Genomic DNA, 19,466 nt, shown 5'->3' with positions numbered 1-19,466 from the left:
TCAATTTTATCTTACAGCTGACTTGAGTTAGTTCACAATTACTTTAACACTTTCAGTCTTAAGCACGCACTGTTCATACACTTAAGTCCATTCGCTCACGTTCCAAACGCGAAATACAATTTAACTCTTTTCTTGACCGAAGACCGAACATACAAATTAAAACCGCAAAGTTACCTCATAACTTTTGACCGACACCAGGACCCCGTCCTGTAGTATTTCGTCTGACAGCCAAGAACTAAGAAAGACTAAATTGACGGCAACGGCCTTATATACCCTTATTTTGTGGGTTTTTTTGACCCCTCGAGATTTGACTAAAGTTCAATTCCCGGACGGCGCCAAAAATTCGCAAATTGATACTAAGACGAATACCGTGTACAACTGGCGGAAACCCTGCCATTGGACGTTGAGAGGTAGCATAACACTCAGCACTCGGTCCGTCCCAATGTCATTTAGAAGAAAATGGAGAGAAAACGCCCATATAAACACAACAAACTCAACATCCTCAACCATCATAACACAAACTCAACACTCACAACCGTCATAACACGAACTTAATATCCACACAATCATAACACAAACTCAACATTCACGACTTACAACATAACAATAACGAAATATCCGGTGAACGTTGACGAAAAAAGGCCAACCAAACCCAACCGCAAATCAATCCGTTAACGCTTACCGTCAGACGGTGGTTTTGCCAACCCTTTGAGAAACTGCGTACGCAGTGATTACCCTTTGCCCCGAAAATGCGAACGCGTTCGCAGGCCTGACAGACAGACACGGTGATTTTATAACCCCTCCTTGGGGACTTTAAAAATAGCCTTCCATAGTAATCTGAATCTAGTTTGAAATTAAAAGAAAATATAATTATTTTTTTACAATATTTTTATTACATATTCAGCTAAAGTGTACAATTTATTGAATAAAATTTACATAAAAGTACAGCCAACTTTGACCACTCAGCTGCGCGGGAAAAACGGAAGAAGAGCTTCGTGAAGTTACCATCAAGTGACGAATATTCTTTAGTTCGTTTACTTTATGGAATTAAATTATAGCAAGAAATATGAACCTGTAGGAGTAGAGAACTAGTGATTGTACTATCAGTAGCTACTAAGCGGCTGGAGCTCTGTTCCAACAGCCAAATGTAGGCGGTGGTGAAAATTACACCTTTTATGTTGCTATAATTAGCTTTATTCAAAAAGGGATGGCTCTTAAAGGGGCTCCAAAGTTCGGTGGCAAAAAAAAATAAAAATAAAATTGAGCATGCTTTTAATTCCCTACCACCCTTGAGTCGTGGTGTGCATACTCAACCGTAAATTTTGCACTTTACTGACTTTACACACATTTTGCCACCGAACTTTGGAGCCCCTTTAAATCCATTTCTGGAAATAACTGCTCACTAATTCGCCATCCCTACAGGTTTTATCCTCCGAATCACAAAACCAAATAAAGTTTTTTTGTATTGTTTGGAAAATGTGTAGAAATTTGTGAAATAAATATTTGACTCAATTCGGTTTTGTGAAATATTTTCGTAAGCACTAAGCAATTGTTTAAAAATGGGTGATGAAGACCCTTCATATACTGTGGAGGAAGTGGAAGCCTCTATTCCCCATCTTAAGGAACCCAAATGTGAAGAGCTTCACCGGCAAAAAATCATTGCTCATAACTATAAGCAGAATAATCGATGGGAAACAGTTGCACTCGTGGTTGATCTGCTGTTCTAGCCCCCAAAATTTCCTCATCTGATTTTAAAATAATAGAAGAACCTAAAAACTGATGCAAGAAATAACAATACTGGTGGTGGATAATATCCAGACATACTTAAAAATGAACCACTTAAAAGAAAACACTTGTACATATTATTGCATAAGTGTGGTACGCAGGAGTACCTTGTAGGATTTACATCTTAATAGGGGCTTACTGTGAAGAATCTGCAATATATAAAGAGTGGTAATGATGCGAAGAGATAATTTTTAATTGTTACATTCAGCCTTCTGACTGCATCCAGAGAGAGTGAGACGTTCGGAAGATTAATGAAGCTTCTGGAGTAGGGAAGATTTTTAAGTAAAAAGCAATTGTGATAAAATAAATATTACCTTTAAGTATAATGCTAAGGAATTAACTGAGTTTAGTGCTATTGATTGAAAAATATTCTTGCCAATTGTAACAGGACGGGGGAAATTTTTTCAAAGTTCGAAAAATTATGCAAGAGACAGCAGGATAAAATTATATTCCATCGACACATCGGTCCTAACAGTAAATAAAAAAAACATTACAGTAAATATCATTCGTATTGACGTATTTTTAAGCCCCAGCCCTTGTGGGTTAGGATACTAAGCCAACGTGCAAAAGATATCACCCAAATATACATGCGAATGTGTATTATTGATGTGCACAGAGTTCATTCGGTAGTATGCATCTGCAAATAAAAATATTTGTATTTCCAAATTAATAATGTAATCATAATTTACAAAGAGTATTGTACCATTGGATCTCCAATTTTATAATTTTGTACTGGAAAGCCGCATGTGTTGATGAGCGTTACTGAACGTAGCCCAGTTTCGTGGTTACTAGACAAAACACGTTGAAAAGAACCTTGCTGTAAAAAATAACGCCAATTAAACCTTATGTTCAATGATTGTAACATACATATTAAATACCTGCTTCTCCAATGGTGTGCTTAGCTAAACATTCTCAATTCCATGCTACCTTCGTTAAAAATTCCTACTTCTTCCGCTAAGCCTATCGCTTCAATTCCCACGACAGCAGCAATAACTCCCATTGCACTTTCGGCAAAATGCACTTTACAAATGATATTAAAAATGTCGGAAAATTTTCACCGGAAATTGGGAATTCTAAACAAGTAATACGTCACACTAAAGCAGCCCTTCAATTGGCCAAGCAAGAGGGAAAAGAAGAGGGAAATCAGTGAGCTCTCGTCGAATGGTAAGGCCGAAGCAAGTAGGCGTTTCCCTTCTTACTAGCGGGGTCATGCAGAATACGGCCGAATGTTTTGTCTAGTAACCACGAAACTGGGCTACGTTCAGTAACGCTCATCAACACATGCGGCTTTCCAGTACAAAATTATAAAATTGGAGAGCCAATGGTACAATACTCTTTGTAAATTATGATTACATTATTAATTTGGAAATACAAATATTTTTATTTGCAGATGCATACTACCGAATGAACTCTGCGCACATCAATAATACACATTCGCATGTATATTTTTGTGAAATCTTTGCACGATGGCTTTGTGTCCTAACCCACAAGGGCTGGGGCTTAAATATACGTCAATACGAATGATATTTACTGTTATGTTTTTTTTATTTACTGTTAGGGCCGATGTGTCGATGGAATATAATTTTATCCTGCTGTCTCTTTCATAATTTCCCCCATCCTGTTACAATCGGCAAGAATATTTGGGTGAAGTGTAGTACAGCGGCCTCATCGAATTTGATATTAATTTTAGTTGCGCCTGATAGACCTTGTCACGTAGATGTTGAGGGTATTTTTTATTTTGGCCGCAAATGATTATTTAATTGTTTAACTTAATTTTTTTAATTTTAAAAATTTCTCATTTTCATTGAATTTTATATTAATTTTGGTTGTGCCTGATAGACATTGTCACGTAGATGTCGAGGGTAATTTTTATTTTGGCCGCAAATGATTATTTAATTGTTTAACTTAATTTTTTTTATTTTAAAAATTTCTCATTTTCATTGACTTTTATATTAATTTTGGTTGCGCCTGATAGACCTTGTCACGTAGATGCCGAGGGTAATTTTTATTTTGGCCGCAAATGATTATTTAATTTTTTAATGTAATTTTAAATTTCTAATTTTTGGGCATTTGCACGTGTTTTGTTGTACTTATTTCCGTCGTGTGTTCGCCAGCAACACAGTTTCGGTGTCCTAATGAATTCCACGTGATATTCCCTTTTTGTATAAAATCAGTTACAGTTTTTGTTCATTTTCTCGGTGTTTTGTATTTTTGGGCCACAAAGTGATATTCCCGTACTTTATCAAATCTTTTACAGTTTTTGTTAATTTTCTCGGTGTTTTCTATTATTGGGCCACTTTGTTTCTGGTTGAGATTAAAAGTATATACTTGATGCGTAAGGCTTGGTACTGTCCTCTAGGTCGCGTTATAGATGGCCCATCGCTTTTTTTATTATGGGGTTGGGGAGGCGCTGCGCGCCCCCAGCGCTTGAGCGAAGTGAGTGCGCGGCGCCGTCAGGCGCCAATACGGGGAGTTTAGTAACGTCTTTTACGTTTTTTGGAAGTAATTATCTTCGTCGGGTTGTCGCCTACACCACGGCTTGTTACTGTTTGTTTAGGTTTCCACTCTACTAACTTTTTAACATTAAGTTAATTAATTTAATTATCATTTGCGGCCCAAAAAATTGTTTCGTAATCTACGCGTCACGTGCTACATTCTCCGCCACCCAAAAATACAAAACCACGGTAATTCCCTAAAATTAGTACATTTTTAACATTAAGTTAATTAATTTAATTATCATTTGCGGCCCAAAAAAATTAGTTTCGTAATCTACGCGTCAAGTGCTACATTCTCCGCCACCCACAAATACAAAAACACGGTAATTCCCTAAAATTAGTACATTTTTAACATTAAGTTAATTAATTTAATTATCATTTGCGGCCCCAAAAAAAATTAGTTTCGTAATCTACGCGTCAAGTGCTACATTCTCCACCAAAAAAAAACACGAAATTACATGAGGCCGCTGTAGTGCAATTTTGCCGAATATTTTTCAATCAAGAGCACTAAACTCAGTTAATTCATTCGCATTATACTTAAAGGTAATATTTATTTTATCACAATTGCTTTTTACTTAAATTTTTTCCCTACTCCAGAAGCTTCATTAATCTTTCGAATGTCTCACTCTCTCTGGATGCAGTCAGATTGAAAAGGCTGAATGTAACAATTAACAATTATCTCCTCGCATCATTACCACTCTTTATATATTGCAGATTTTTCACAGAAAGCCCGTATTCAGATGTAAATACTACCAGGTACTCCTCCGTACGACAATTATGCAATAATATGTACAAGTGTTTTCTTTTAAGTGGTTCATTTTTAAGTATGTCTGGATATTATCCGCCACCAGTATTGTTATTTCTTGCATCAGGTTTTAGGTTGTTCCATTGTTGTAAAATCAGATGAGGAAATTTTGGGGTCTAGCAAAGCAGATTAACCACGAGTGCAACTGTTTCCCATCGATTATTCTGCTTATAGTTATGAGCACTGCTTTTATGCCGCTGAAGCTCTTCACATTTGGCTTCCTTAAGATGGGGAATAGAGGCTTCCACAGTATATGAAGGGTCTTCATAACCCATTTTTAAACAATTGCTTAGTGCTTACGAAAATATTTCACAAAACCGAATTGGGTCAAATATTTATTTCACAAATTTCTACACATTTTCCAAACAATACTAAAAAACCTATTTATTTTTGTGATTGGGAGAAAAAAACCTGTAGAGATAGCGAATGGGTGAGCAGTTATTTCCATAAGTTGATTTAAGAGCCATCCCCATTTGAATACAGCCAATTATAGCAACATAAAAAGTTTATTTATCACCACCGCCTACATTTGGCTGTTGGAAACAGCTCCAGCCACTTAGTAACTACTGATAATGCAATCACTAGTTCGCTACTCTTACAGGTTCCTATTTCGATATGGCTTATAGGTGCATAATTTTATATGGCGTACAGATTCATATTTCTTGCTATAATTTAATTCCATAAACGATCTAAAGAATATTCGTCACTTGTTGGTAACTTCACGAAGCTCTTCTTCCGTTTTTCCCGCGCAACTGAGTGGTCAAAGTTGGCTGTAGTTTTATATAAATTTTATTCAATAAATTGTACACTAAAGCTGAATATGTAATAAAAATATTGTAAAATAATTATTTTATTCGGTTTTAATTTCAAACAAGATTACCATGGAAGGCTATTTTTAATTATTGTTATTGTTCTAAAGTTAATGAAATTTAGAATAGATGGCATTGTTTTAGGGTTATTACTTTTTGGTTTGTAAGAAGATAGCATTACAAAAGTTTGGAATAAAAAATTAAAAATAGATGGCATTGCAAATTTTCTTCCCTGAAATAACACTAGATGACACTATACGCTTAATTTTGGAGTAGGGGGCGTTTTAACGTTATTTCCGGAACAGGGGTCATCAAGAGTCACGTCACACTAGTGACGTCGCTGCAGCCCTTCAATTTGCCAAGCAAGAGGGGAAGAAGAGGGAAATCAGTGAGCTCTCGTCGAATGGTAGCGCCGAAGTAAGTAGGCGTTTCCCTTCTTACTTGCGGGGTCATGCAGAATACGGCCGATTGACTAATATTTGAGGGTCCTTTAATTTTTAAACTTAAACGCACTCTCACAAGCTCAAAATTTGTGTTAGCGTCGAGTTCGGGACTACTTATTTTCTTTCAATTTTGTCCATTAGATAGAATAGTCAGTTGCAGGCTAAGAAAGACAAAATATATAGTACATTCGGCGCAAGGATACCTCAGACCAGTTCCGGCCAGTCGACCGCGCGTAATTTAAATTTGACCACTTTACGGTCAATTTCAAATTTCGTGAGTTTCATAATTTTTTCGCGCCATCTAGGAACCGAAATTGGAAACTATTTTTTAATTTCATGTTGTCATGAGTTTAATTACTGAATGCAGCTAAAGAAAATTCGATAATTGAAGTTCCAAATATTTTAAATAGCCCAAGAGGTTACTATAAAAAGCATGATAAAGGTTTATTGTTAATAAGTAAAGAGAAAAATATAATTTTAAACGTCTATAGCTCATTAAGACAACGTTACCCCCAAGAAAGCGTGTTAACTATTTTAAAAGAAACTGCCGATTTAACTGGCAAGACGTAGAAATAAATTTACAAAATTAAATAATTATACATACTATTTTAAATTTAAGAATGATAGGAATGCTTTATCTTTTAAATTTGCTCGCCACCACAATTATGAAATTAAAAAATAAAGATTCCAATTTCGGTCTCTAGATGGCGCCAAAAGACGACAAAAAGAGCAAAATTTGAATTTGACCGTAAAATGGCCAAATTCAAATTTCGCGCCGTGGAATGACCGGAAACGGTCTGAGGCATTCTTGCGCCGATTGTACTATATATTTTGTCTTTCTTAGCCTGCAACTCACTATAGCGGCAATGAGAGTAGCGGAGGTTTCTCTAACTACGCTGTACAGCCAAAGGTAGCGGAGAGAGGATTTTCAGCCCCCTGGTGTGACTGATTTCTAACTCTTTGGGGCATATAGTTCATTCCTTCCCACATATACTTTTACTATAAGGTTCGACTTTCACAATAAAGATTGAAGTGAGATTGGAATAGCTCGTAGCACGCGTCGCGATTGACTCCATCGCCATCTCTTTTTCATCAAAGAACTAAAAGCTACCTATGTGAGAAAATTCAGCTGGCGAGAGTGCGTTTAATACGGTAGACAAATCAGCTAACCCCTGGTGGTGCCATCTAATGTGACGCGTTTTCATTGTAACGATTCGAAATTGAACTATAAATTCATTTATTTCTATTACGACAATTTCATTGAAAATAAAATAAAAAAGAAAAATATCTAAAACAAAATTTGACCAATTTCTCTAAAATCTTAAACTAATCTTAGCACTATAAAAATTTCGATAGTTTATACTCACGCATTAATGGAATTTCAAAATAAGCTAGTTCTTAAAAACAAGCAATGAACAGTATCACTTGGGTGTGGACGATTTCCATTTGGGACTAAAACTAAACGGACTTGTGATATTCGTAATATCATTCTCTTTTTCAACCGCACCATTATTCGGTGTGATATTCAAGTATCCGCTATCTTCGAAAGAGAATCGAACTTCTTTGATGACGTGAAAAGGTGAAAATAAAACCGCTGGCAGGGACTGGCAACCTTTATCGGAGCGCAGGGACAATCTCGGTAAGAAACACTTATCAGTTGCTTGGCCGTTTTGAAAAGTAGAATCGTTTTCCAACCCTCTTATTGGGGTTCTGGTTTCGTCCTCTTGCTGGCCAGGGTAAATACGTGTAGTGTCGTTGTTGAAATTGACTTTAAAATGCACGTGTGACTTTTCGTTAACCGACAATTGAATAGCTCTTTCCATATTTCCTGCTTGATGATTCATTGGAGACATCGAAGATAAAGTGCGGATCCTCTCCACCTCTTCCAGCTTAGAATTCAAGATTTCGTTCTCCATGGTAAAGGAGAGAAGCATTTTTTGTAGCTGAGAAACGTTACTTTCTTCCAGACAATGGTTAACTTTGAGGAGATGAGATGTGATCCTTTCCGAAATGCAGCTCTCAGCTTTGGCACTAGTGATACGAGGAGATAGTAAACGGCTTGGTTCAATCCTGTCCAAAGAACAACTGGAACGTCGCCTATTAAGCACACTCTTTGACACTAATTTCTTAAGATCGATTAAGTCGTTTTCCAACATGCAGCTCCTCTCGACAATGCTTTCTAATTTACCTTTTAAGGAAACATTCTCGTTGTTTAATTCGAAAACACGTTTTTCAGCAAGACTCAATTTGTTCTTTAAATCGCTATTCTCCGATTGCAGAATTTCAAACTGATTTTGTTGCTTTTGACAAACTTCTTCTAAACGCCAGTATTTCTTAGAATCATCTTTGACTCGTTTTTGATCCAATAATAACTGCATCTTGATGTCTTCACTGCGCCGTTCGATATGTTCCAAAATATTATATAGATCACCAGCACTGTCATGTACGTCAGAGGAAAGCCTCTTTTCATTCGCTCTAGTGTCTTCGAAAATTTTAAATTGTAATCCGAAGACGTTCTGTTCAAGGACGTTTTCTTTAAAGCACGGTTTCTTGTTAGTAAACTTTATAATAGAGCACGAATCTGAAATTATTCGTTTTCTTTTATAGGGCGCTCTCTCAGTCGAGTTCTGCGCTGGTACATCCGATAAACTCAACGTCTCTCTTTTCAACTTTGTCCTCGGGACCCGTAACAGTTGGTTTTCCTTTTCTTCCTATATAATTAAGATAATAGAGAAATAAATATCATAATAAAAATAATAAGGCACCGCGAGTAGCGAATTTTAATGTTTTTCTTTGTGTAGATGGCGCTAAAATCGTACTTGTTCCGTATTGAGTCCTCCGTGATTTTACCCCCTTGTCAGCCCCCTGGAGTCTCGGTTCCCTTGCTTGGACACATTTAGGGCGTAAATTAGGACTCCCTTTCTCCCTGCGAATAGCATTTTCCTACTTCCAGCCGGAACACCGAAAAATTTAGCTCCATAGTTACCATGGTAAACAACTTTAGTTAAGACCACAACCAACTTTTATGACGCGCTGTTGCACGAGCAGAGAGTCATCAAAGTTGGCCTTAAGAGAACTATGGGAACGACCAATGGAGGCAGATTTTTAGGAGGTCACGCGCGGGAAGTGGGTAAACGCTTCGTTACAATACCATCCATTAAAAAGCTCTCAGAATTCGAATCTACGGTACGAGGTTTATACCTTTGGTTAGATGACTAAAACTTGGGTGTCATAGATAAAAAACAACGTTTTGGTTATTTAAAAATCTAAACACTTAAAAAGAAGTATTTAAAAATACTTTACGTTCTCTTAAAAATTTTATTTAACCAAATTATTACTTTTTATGGGTATATTTATCAGTGGACTAGACCATGGTTGAATTGAAAATTCTACAATTTTTAAACTCAATTGTAAAGCTCATCGATGTATATTAAGTTTAAACTTATAGATAACTTGGTCAGGTGCTGTGATTCTATTGCTAATAATAATAAATAATCGCCTAAGGCCTAAGTTATCGAGCGACTTTTAAAGCCATTATTTCCGTGGCTGTGTTACAACGCGTAGGGGGATGTTGGCAAGCCCTTCAAGTCAACAACTTCTCACACTAACTAACTATTTCCGTTAACCTCACGTTTTAATGGAAATAGGAACGACTCTTGTCATCGTCTTTTGTTAACGATTTATCGTGAACAATTCTTTTTAGTTACAGTATTTCAATGAGTAACTCTTATTTTAACTCGTAAGCACTTAACGACAAACGAAGAATATTAATATTGATAATTTCCAACAGCGGTACAGTTGAGCGAAATAGCTGGCAATGAAAATGCCATACCTTCCTTTATTAATTCCCCCACTGCGAGGTTTTAATATTCTACAATCCAACCACTTTGTAACCGCACTATATAGGTTCACTTGTAGGTTTTGCCGAATTTGAATAAAATCAAATATCGTCTTTGACAAATGAAAATACTTAAAAATAATTTACCTGGCAAGTTGATTTGTTAATTTTAAGTTGATAACGGACTGGTGGACTGTTAACGATATCCATTTTAAATTATTCTTGACTGGTTTTTGACGATTGGCGATTTTCCTTTACCTCTGATGAAATTTCCACATTTGCATGAAACGCTTCTCAATTTCATTCCACTATGGCAGGTATTCAATCCAATATGAAACGGTCTTGAAATTCACGTTTGACAACAAGATTCAAACGGTACGAAATGCAGTATTATCCCCAATGGTCGTTATCTACTAAATTTTTAAAAGTAAAAAATTAATAAATATTATTACGTAAAAAAATAATTTTTACGCTTTAACTTTTTATTACCAAAGTTAATTCCCAATCATATCAACCGATATGAAAACAACCGCTTGAAAAAAAAACCTTTCTGTTCCAGAAAACTATGTGTAATATCAAGACGAATTAGGAGCACAGACGCAAAGGTGGAAGTTCGTGAACAAGTATATGAAGACTGAGTAGCAACACATTCGGGGTTATTCTGCAGACATTCCTAGGAAAGTTGTGACACGCCTTCTTTCTTTCAACTTTCTTCTTGAGATTTCATTTAGCGTGAAGTCACATGTCGCATTACGTCAACAGAGACCCTACAAATTTGACACCCTCACTCCGATTGGTTCTAGTTACGTCATGCGACCCCGAAGGACCAAGTTCAGTTCAGCTTCAGTTTATTTTATTTTTTTGCGCCATAAACCTTGTCGTCCCGAGAGAGAGAGCGATACCGTTCCGAGAGGCAAATGCGGAGGAAAATATTCCCGCCATTTAAAAAAAAAACAGGAGCTGGGGACAAAGTAACAATAAATGCTTTCCTAACATTTTGGAACGCCGGGAGTAGTGGCGTACTCCTGTAATCCCAAGCGTCTGGGAGGCAGAGTTTGTGGATGGCCGTGTGAGGACGACCACCAATCCCCCAACGGGTGGTCGGAATACATCCGCCACGGGTGTCCCCACCCCTTTCCCCACGTATCCCCCCGTTGGCGTGGCCGTTACACATATCTCGCCCTGATTAATCCGGTGAACGGGCGGACCGCATTTGTCCCCCCCCCGTCCCACTCACGCCTCAAAATCTTCGCCGGGCTCGTGGTCTTCTCAGACCCACTTAGCCCTTGTATCTTCCTTCCTTGAATAAAAAAAAAACATTTTGGAACACATTTCTACGACTCAACAAAAGATACTCGTAAGAAAACAACAATGACGACGGAAGACGGTAAGCTGACTTTCCAAAAATTATCGACTGATGCTATTACTCCTGTTCGCGGGCCGTACAGGGCAGCGGGCGTTGACTTATTTTGTGCGGAGGCAAAAATAATACCATCCTTCAAACAAAACAAACTGAAAACAAACCTAGCCTTCGAAATTACCAAAGGCCGCTACGGACTTCTAGTGGCGAAGGAATCCTCATTGGAAAGGGGACTACATATCGGAGAAGGAGTGATCGACCCAGACTACCGGGGAAATGTTCAAATTATCATTTTCAACCTGTCAAACATGGATATGATAGCGTTGCACAACTTATCATTTCCAAAATTATACTTCCGGACACGGAGCAAGCCCCAGCTCTCTCTTCAACAGAAAGAGGAACCCAAGGATTTGGCAGCTCGGGAACCACCTAAAACAAAGGATTCCAGGTTAAAGATCCTCAACAATCCAGACAAACTTATGCTCCCTTGTATCTTACAACTTTGAAATTATCATTGAAAAAAAATCATAACATGTAACGGCGGTCCGGATGTGATGACTAAATGTGTCCCAACCATCTGTATCAAACTAATAAAATAAAAATAAAATAAATAAACCTTGTCGTCATCTATCTTACACCAAAGGAGCTAGTTCAGCTAAGTTCAGATTGTCTATTCTCATTCAGCTTATTTTCAGCTCCTTGATTGTGGTCGCCATATAACAGAAATGCTTAAAATTGGTAAGACCTTGTTGTCATATGTACCCATGTTAAAATATATTTTCTTGAAAAAAAAAGAATTTTCATATACACCAATAATTGCTTTTGTTATTAATAGACGGGTGTAGCGCTCGTGTGAAAACTTGTATGGGTAACTTGTAGTATTGTAGACGTAGCTTTGGGTATACAGCGTGCACCTTCTACAAGATTTCGAGCCCTCTGGCGCTGGCATAAACCTGTCTATTTAAAAAATAGCGCCGTCTTCCCTGTTAAGTAATTTAATATAAATGAACAATCAACTTGAATTGACACTAAATTAATAATTATTTTACGAATAAAATTAAATTAATTTTAATAAAACTGTGTAATTTGCATAATATATTTGTTGGGATGAAAATGTACATGCATTTTTATTTTAAGTCTTTTGATAATTACCTTTTCAATTTAAATATTTGGTATTAAGCTATTGTATTTAAATACAATGGCAAGCAATAAATGTTCTAGGTGGACAGATGATTAATAAAATTCATTGATGTCGTCCATGGAGAGTCAAGAATATGAAGATAATCGGCTTCATAAAGGAGGGTCGGTAACACAAGCCCCACATAATAAGTTGGAAGGTTACCCAAAGTAACCCAAATGGTTAATTCCATTGGGAACCACAATACTACCACTGCCGAATTAAGGCACAAAAATGGAGTGTCCTTAAAAGTGAAGCCAGGAAAGCTGCAGCCAAGGTTTCAGGTTTTTTTAAGAAAACGGTAGGTGGTTCAGGAGCAGACATTCCACAGATAACACCCACCGAGGAACACGTACTATTACCTTCGGTAACATATGTGGAATTCCCGGTGGGATAGATACATTGTTACCTACTTAGCAAGGCTAAGTACGTAAAAATGTATCTATCCCACCATTTTGGCCGACGATTACAGAAAACATTCCATCGCATCTTTCTGATTACGAACTAAGTTATCTTCTCTCTTCCGTTTTTGGCGTTTTTGAGCCGCCGATATAAACTTTCTGGTGTTCATTGGAATCACTTGAAACACCTGTGTTCGATAAAAACGCAAATTAATTTTTAAAATTAGCCAATAGCATTGAGTTTGAAAAAGGCTGTTTAAAATAGTATTTACTAATATCCTTGAAAAAGGCTGTTTGAAAAGCGTAAATACTAATAACCTTTAAAAGGCTGTTAAATAAGTATCTACAGATAGCCTTGAAAAAGACTGTTAAATAAGTATCTACTGATAGCCTTGAAAAAGGCTTTTTGAAAAGAGTAAATACTAATAACCTTAAAAAAGGCTGTTTGAAAAAGTAGGAGCCTTTAAAAAGGCTTTTTGAAAAATTACACTAACTACTGACTGAGAGACTTGCAATAGAGAACTGTTCATTTCTCGTGAAAAAATTGAAATTAAGACTTGACAATTCTACGATAGATGTCCGAGGAGTCAAGGATGTACAACCCGTTCTCCCTCTACCCCCGAACAGTTATAGGCTGTTCGTCGGAATTCTAAGAAATTCACCTTTGCTCTCCATGACCGTTGCAGGTTTATCTTTCCCTCCTCCCACTATCCCAAATTTTCCCTCTTAACAGGTGCCAAACGTCGCCAGCGTGGTTGAAAATTTCGGTGGTCACTAACAATTCCCAGAGAAAAAAAATATATTTTGCTATATCGCTATATCGCTAGATAAGTCAGTGAGAAAGAGAAATGAATTATATTGAATTCCCACCAGCCTCTGTCGAAAGATCTTTTGGTGGATTTTCTTTCAACTACAGTACTCAATAGGGGGCAACAACAAATGGTTTCGCGAAATAATTATACACCTTAAGTGCAGCCTTTCCCCCCAACATCTCTGTTATACAATCTTAAGTTTAAACTAAGACCATTTACACCTGGACTGCAATGCCAACAGGGCCGGATTAAGACTTTACGGGGCCCTAGGCCCAAGTTAATTTTGGTGCCCCCTTTCAATAGCGAGCGAAGCGAGCTAGGCGCTTTCTCAATTTATAATTGAGAAATGGAAGGAAAATTCATTTTGCTGCCAGATTTAGTATGTCGTCAGGGGCTAGACGGCAGTTCGTCAGAGAATGTGGCAATCAAACGTTTTTGGTTCATAGGGGTGGACGCATTTACTAAAATTACTCCGGAAAATATTTTGTGAAAAGCAAATGATTAAAGTTCTGTACTTTTATTTTTTTTTCGATCCCTCTTGGTGCCCCTTGTAGGCTTGGTGCCCAAGGCCCAGGCCTATTCGGCCTATTGGTTAATCCGGCCCTGAATGCCAACGTTATAACTCCGATTTCAGAGTGTCCACTACAAAACACCACCAAGTGAATAAAATCCGCGAAAGTATTCCACAAACATGTTTTATCCCCCTTCTTTAGGAGGCGAACGGTTCGTAAATAACCGGCGAAAATTGGTCGCGACTCGCGGGGCGACCGAGTAAAATGTCGGGAGAGGAGCGCGAAGTGAACACTTTTTTTCAGTCCAAATTCTCTTGTGGACGAGAGTTGCCTCTAAATAACGATGGTGGCGTTGGGGTAGCGGCGACACTAGCCTAACAACAACGCCTACCTTCATTGCAGTCCAGGTGTAAATGGTCTTAGGTTTAAACCGGTGTTTACTGAAAGCCATATGTTTCCGAGAAACGTGCGATATGTTTTGTAATTTTGAGCCCACAAATTTTGGAATACAAACTTTTTAAGAGAAGCGACGAAAAATATCCGAATTTCAGTAAGCATATATTATAAAATTAAATTTTCTTAAGAAAATGGAAGCCTTTTTTTCCCAAACTTGGAGGCACAAATATTTTCAACGTAGGCAAGTGCCTACTTGTGCCTACTGCTGGCGGCGCTACTGCTACTTGCAGGTAAATTTAAAATATCTTTGGAAATAAAGCCAGTGGCATAGTAAAAATGGGGGCTAAGAACCGGGGATATATGCCCCCAAAATGTATTCTTGTATAAAGAAACTTTTATAATTTAATTGATACAAATAAATGTGTCTCTCCCCCAAAACCAAATCCGAATTTTGCCACTGTTATCAACAAATTTTTATGGAATTTTAATATCAAACTCAGTGGACGATGGTGCCTGATGCAGCCAAAGATGGGCACTATCATATCTTTTTTGAATCTAATACTTTTTTGATCGATTTCAAAAAATTCTATACAAATTTATTGGTTGTGATTCGAAGGATTTTTATTGATAGAAAAATTGACCGGAATAGGGATAGTCGCGTTATATTAAAAAGTTAAAGAGGTATAAAATTGATATTTAAACATTGCGGGGTTTCGAAAAAAATTGATCGTGATAGTGATATTTGGCGCCATCTATATGATTTTGAAGGGTAAATGATAGAAAAAATTTGCAGATATTGTTTCTGACGCGTTGATCATTTCGACCCTAGCCTCATTGACGTTCGAGAAGAGATACAAATTTTATTTTCATCTTCTCTAGCAAACGCGCCACCGTGGTGCCAGTAGGAGTATGGGGGCTGCAAAAAAGGTGGTAAGCTCGTGGTCTTGATGGTGCTCTGTCTGTCTCAGTCGTTTTATTTTAACAAAAAATGACTGAAACACGTTAAAATGTTCAAGGTTCAAGGCTTTATCGTAACTAGTACATACGTACACGTTATCCTAAGCACGGCCAACTTTGATCTTGCGCTATAGATTAAAGTTGGCCGTGTCCTTAAAAAAGGCGCCAGCTACAGTGATTGCTGATTGGTGGTTTCGAAATTTCGATGTTACCACGTGGGCTTGGGGGCTAGACGAGAGCCACCGAACTCTGCATCTTTTGTGTAAACTGTAAACAAATTCTAGAAATTTATTTAGGGCGTGGTAAATAAAACTAAAAGCAAACCAAACCATACATTATTCGCGGGATTGAGTTGCGTGGCTCGCACTGCGATTGGAAAGCCTACCAAGGCTTTCATTGTGAAGTCGTTAGACTCTTTTCAAATTTAGAATTTTTGTTTAAAAGGTAAAAATTATTTTAATAAGTTAAAGCTTACTAGTTGATATGTAACTTTAAGGGCTTTATGTAAAAATTGATAGGGATTTGGTAGTGGTGCCTTCTAAAGATTTTTGAAAGGTAAAAAAATCCATCAGGTAGGAAGTACTAAGATTTGATTTTTAAACATTGTGGGTTTTTTAAAAAAATAATCGGTTAGAAAGTAATTATATTTCATATCAACTTGATATTTAAACCTTTTGAGGTATTGATAGGAAATTTCATCGGGATAGTGATAGTGGTGCTATATTAAAAAAAGTGAGAGGAAAAAAATTGATCGATTAAAGTTATTCATCTTTGATATTAAAATTATATTTAAACTTTGCGGGGTTTTAAAAAAATGATCGTGATAGTGACATTGGCGCCATCTTGATGATTTTGAGAGGTAAAAAGATAGATAGGCAAAAAGTGCCCATCTCCGGATGCAGCAACTACTAGTGGCAGTAGTAGTTTCTTTGCGGAGGGCTCGGAATTGTCTGAAGGTACTTTGTACGTTCCTTTGTATATAATTTGATTATTAAACAAATTGTTCTGATTTCCGTGACAGAATATCATTTCCTGAAATCGTGGAGGATTCTTGGGCCGAAAATGTAGAGGAATCCCTTACGAAAATGGTGAATCAAAATTTGATCCAAATTTCATCAAAAATTGGACAGATCAAACGGGGATCCAATTACAGACTTCTCTGGATTAAATTTTGGATCCAACTGTTATCTATTTGGGATCCAAGGGTGTTGATCCAATGAGAATTGGATCCGTTCTTGATCCAATGAGATTTGGATCCGTTCGGGATTCAATGACAATTGGATCCAGTCGCCATCCAATGAGATTTGGATCCCGACTGGATCTAAGAATATTTGGATCCGCTCTTGATACAATTAGATTTGGATCAGCTCTTAATCCAATGAGTATTGGATCCAGTTGGCATTCAAAGATATTTGGATACGGTCTGGATCCAATTAGTTTTGGAACAGCTTTAGATCCAAAGAGAATTTAATCCGGTCGCGATACAATTAGATTTGGATCAGCTCTTAATCCAATGAGATTTGGATGAACTTGTGATTCCAATGAGATTTGAATCCAGACTGGGACCAGCATTTTAAGTACGGAATCTGGGTGGTAATCGATACTTTGAAAAAAGGTAATTTTAGTGTCATATCTATATAAAATTAACAGCAGATGCTTCACTTTTCTTTCAGCCGTGAGAGTAACTCACAGCGAAGCACATTTTACAATTAATCATTTCTTACATACATAACAAATCATGCCAAGAATCGATAAGGTACTATAATGAAAAGCTAATTTTTAGGCCAAAAACCTAGGAAACCTACGATATCTGCCAAACGTCGTCTACTTTGGCCTAAAATAAAGAATCTGGTCAAAAAACGGAACTTGCATCACGTGCTCCAAGTGCTCAAAACGCGGTAAACGAAAATAATAGAGTTAAATATAACATAAAAATTAAAAAAACAAAATTTTATATCCCCACCCAAATTCCTTGTTTTTACCTCTGGTTCCGCTTAGATGGTAGATTAAAAAAAAAACAAATGTAATTGGCCAGAACCGAGTGACGTCCCTACAACTTTGAGAAGGCTAACTATTTGTTTAGGATTTAGCTTTATTATCCCTTTTAATTATGGACTAATCTACTTTTTCACGTATTTTATCATCCTTCTCACAGTCCATAGGTGGTTTCTTCTAACTTAACTTATCGTATAAATTATTCTCCACCACACTCCCCCTTTTCGGCTTTCCGTTGCTATATGCAACGCGTTTTGAAATTTTTAATGTTTATTCTTAGTTTCTCCTTTAGATTTGACAGTCGCCAGCCAGATTTCCCGCACGGTACTGATGAGTTCCAAATAGAACGAAACCGGTCTACCGTTGGAATTTCTGGCTATTTTATTTATTTTTAATTTAGTTTATTACTCGAAGATCTATTTGATCCGAGTTTCGCGTTTTTTGCTCGAAGACCTATTGGTACGAGTTATTAGTAAGTTTTTTAATTTCTTCAAATTTGTTTAGGATTTAGCTTTATTATCCCTTTTAATTATGAACTAATCTACTTTTTCACGTATTTTATCATCCTTCTCACAGTCCATAGGTGGTTTCTTCTAACTTAACTTATCGTATAAATTATTCTCCACCACACTCCCCCTTTTCGGCTTTCCGTTGCTATATGCAACGCGTTTTGAAATTTTTAATGTTTAGGCTTAGTTTCTCCTTTAGATTTGACAGTCGCCAGTCAGATTTCCCGCACGGTACTGATGAGTTCCAAATAGAACGAAACCGGTCTACCGTTGGAATTTCTGGCTATTTTATTTATTTTTAATTTAGTTTATTACTCGAAGATCTATTTGATCCGAGTTTCGCGTTTTTTGCTCGAAGACCTATTGGTACGAGTTATTAGTAAGTTTTTTAATTTCTTCAAATTTGTTTAGGATTTAGCTTTATTATCCCTTTTAATTATGGACTAATCTACTTTTTCACGTATTTTATCATCCTTCTCACAGTCCATAGGTGGTTTCTTCTAACTTAACTTATCGTATAAATTATTCTCCACCACACTCCCCCTTTTCGGCTTTCCGTTGCTATATGCAACGCGTTTTGAAATTTTTAATGTTTAGGCTTAGTTTCTCCTTTAGATTTGACAGTCGCCAGCCAGATTTCCCGCACGGTACTGATGAGTTCCAAATAGAACGAAACCGGTCTACTGTTGGAATTTCTGGCTATTTTATTTATGTTTAATTTAGTTTATTACTCGAAGATCTATTTGATCCGAGTTTCGCGTTTTTTGCTCGAAGACCTATTGGTACGAGTTATTAGTAAGTTTTTTAATTTCTTCAAATTTGTTTAGGATTTAGCTTTATTATCCCTTTTAATTATGGACTAATCTACTTTTTCACGTATTTTATCATCCTTCTCACAGTCCATAGGTGGTTTCTTCTAACTTAACTTAACTATTAGAGAACCGACTAGAGTTTAGAAGGTAGGGAACAGACTTAAAATAAAAAGACGACGCGTAAACCAAAACCACCCAAACGAGGCTACCTTTTATAGCATTTTTACTAACCTTGGGCGTTACTGACTTATCCACCAGTTTCAAATCGGCACGTGGTCCATTGCAAAAATCGTTCTAGTGACATTCTGATTTCTATGCTGTAGAGTTTTATCAAAATGTTGCCAGTTGTTCGATATATTT

The 19,466-nt window shown here is 37.0% G+C and overlaps 1 protein-coding gene across 1 annotated transcript; it reads right to left on the bottom strand.

Annotated features, from left to right (window-relative positions):
• Positions 1-7,758: 7,758 nt before the first annotated feature.
• Positions 7,759-10,593, bottom strand: LOC149955595 (uncharacterized). The gene is made up of 3 exons (XM_090166703.1): positions 10,323-10,593; positions 8,033-9,048; positions 7,759-7,972 (listed from the first exon to the last, which is right to left on the bottom strand). The coding sequence occupies exons 1-3, from the start codon at positions 10,383-10,385 to the stop codon at positions 7,759-7,761; spliced, it is 1,293 nt and encodes a 430-aa protein (XP_090022829.1). The 5' UTR covers positions 10,386-10,593.
• Positions 10,594-19,466: the final 8,873 nt, after the last annotated feature.

This window comes from Leiobunum rupestre, chromosome 2, assembly GCF_980474605.1.
Source record: "Leiobunum rupestre chromosome 2, qqLeiRupe1.1.hap1, whole genome shotgun sequence".
Classification (NCBI taxonomy): Eukaryota; Metazoa; Arthropoda; class Arachnida; order Opiliones; family Sclerosomatidae; genus Leiobunum; species Leiobunum rupestre.
This window is presented reverse-complemented; position numbering and strand designations above follow the sequence as displayed.

What these genes read in the sequence shown, in the direction of transcription:
- LOC149955595 (XM_090166703.1), bottom strand. Translation starts at nt 10,385, where the DNA reads ATGGATATCGTTAACAGTCCACCAGTCCGTTATCAACTTAAAATTAAC. An exon ending in TTAACAAATCAACTTGCCAG is followed by an intron (nt 9,049 to 10,322) that starts GTAAATTATTTT and finishes TTAATTATATAG; the next exon opens with GAAGAAAAGGAAAACCAACT. An exon ending in ACCAGAACCCCAATAAGAGG is followed by an intron (nt 7,973 to 8,032) that starts GTTGGAAAACGA and finishes TTTCTTACCGAG; the next exon opens with ATTGTCCCTGCGCTCCGATA.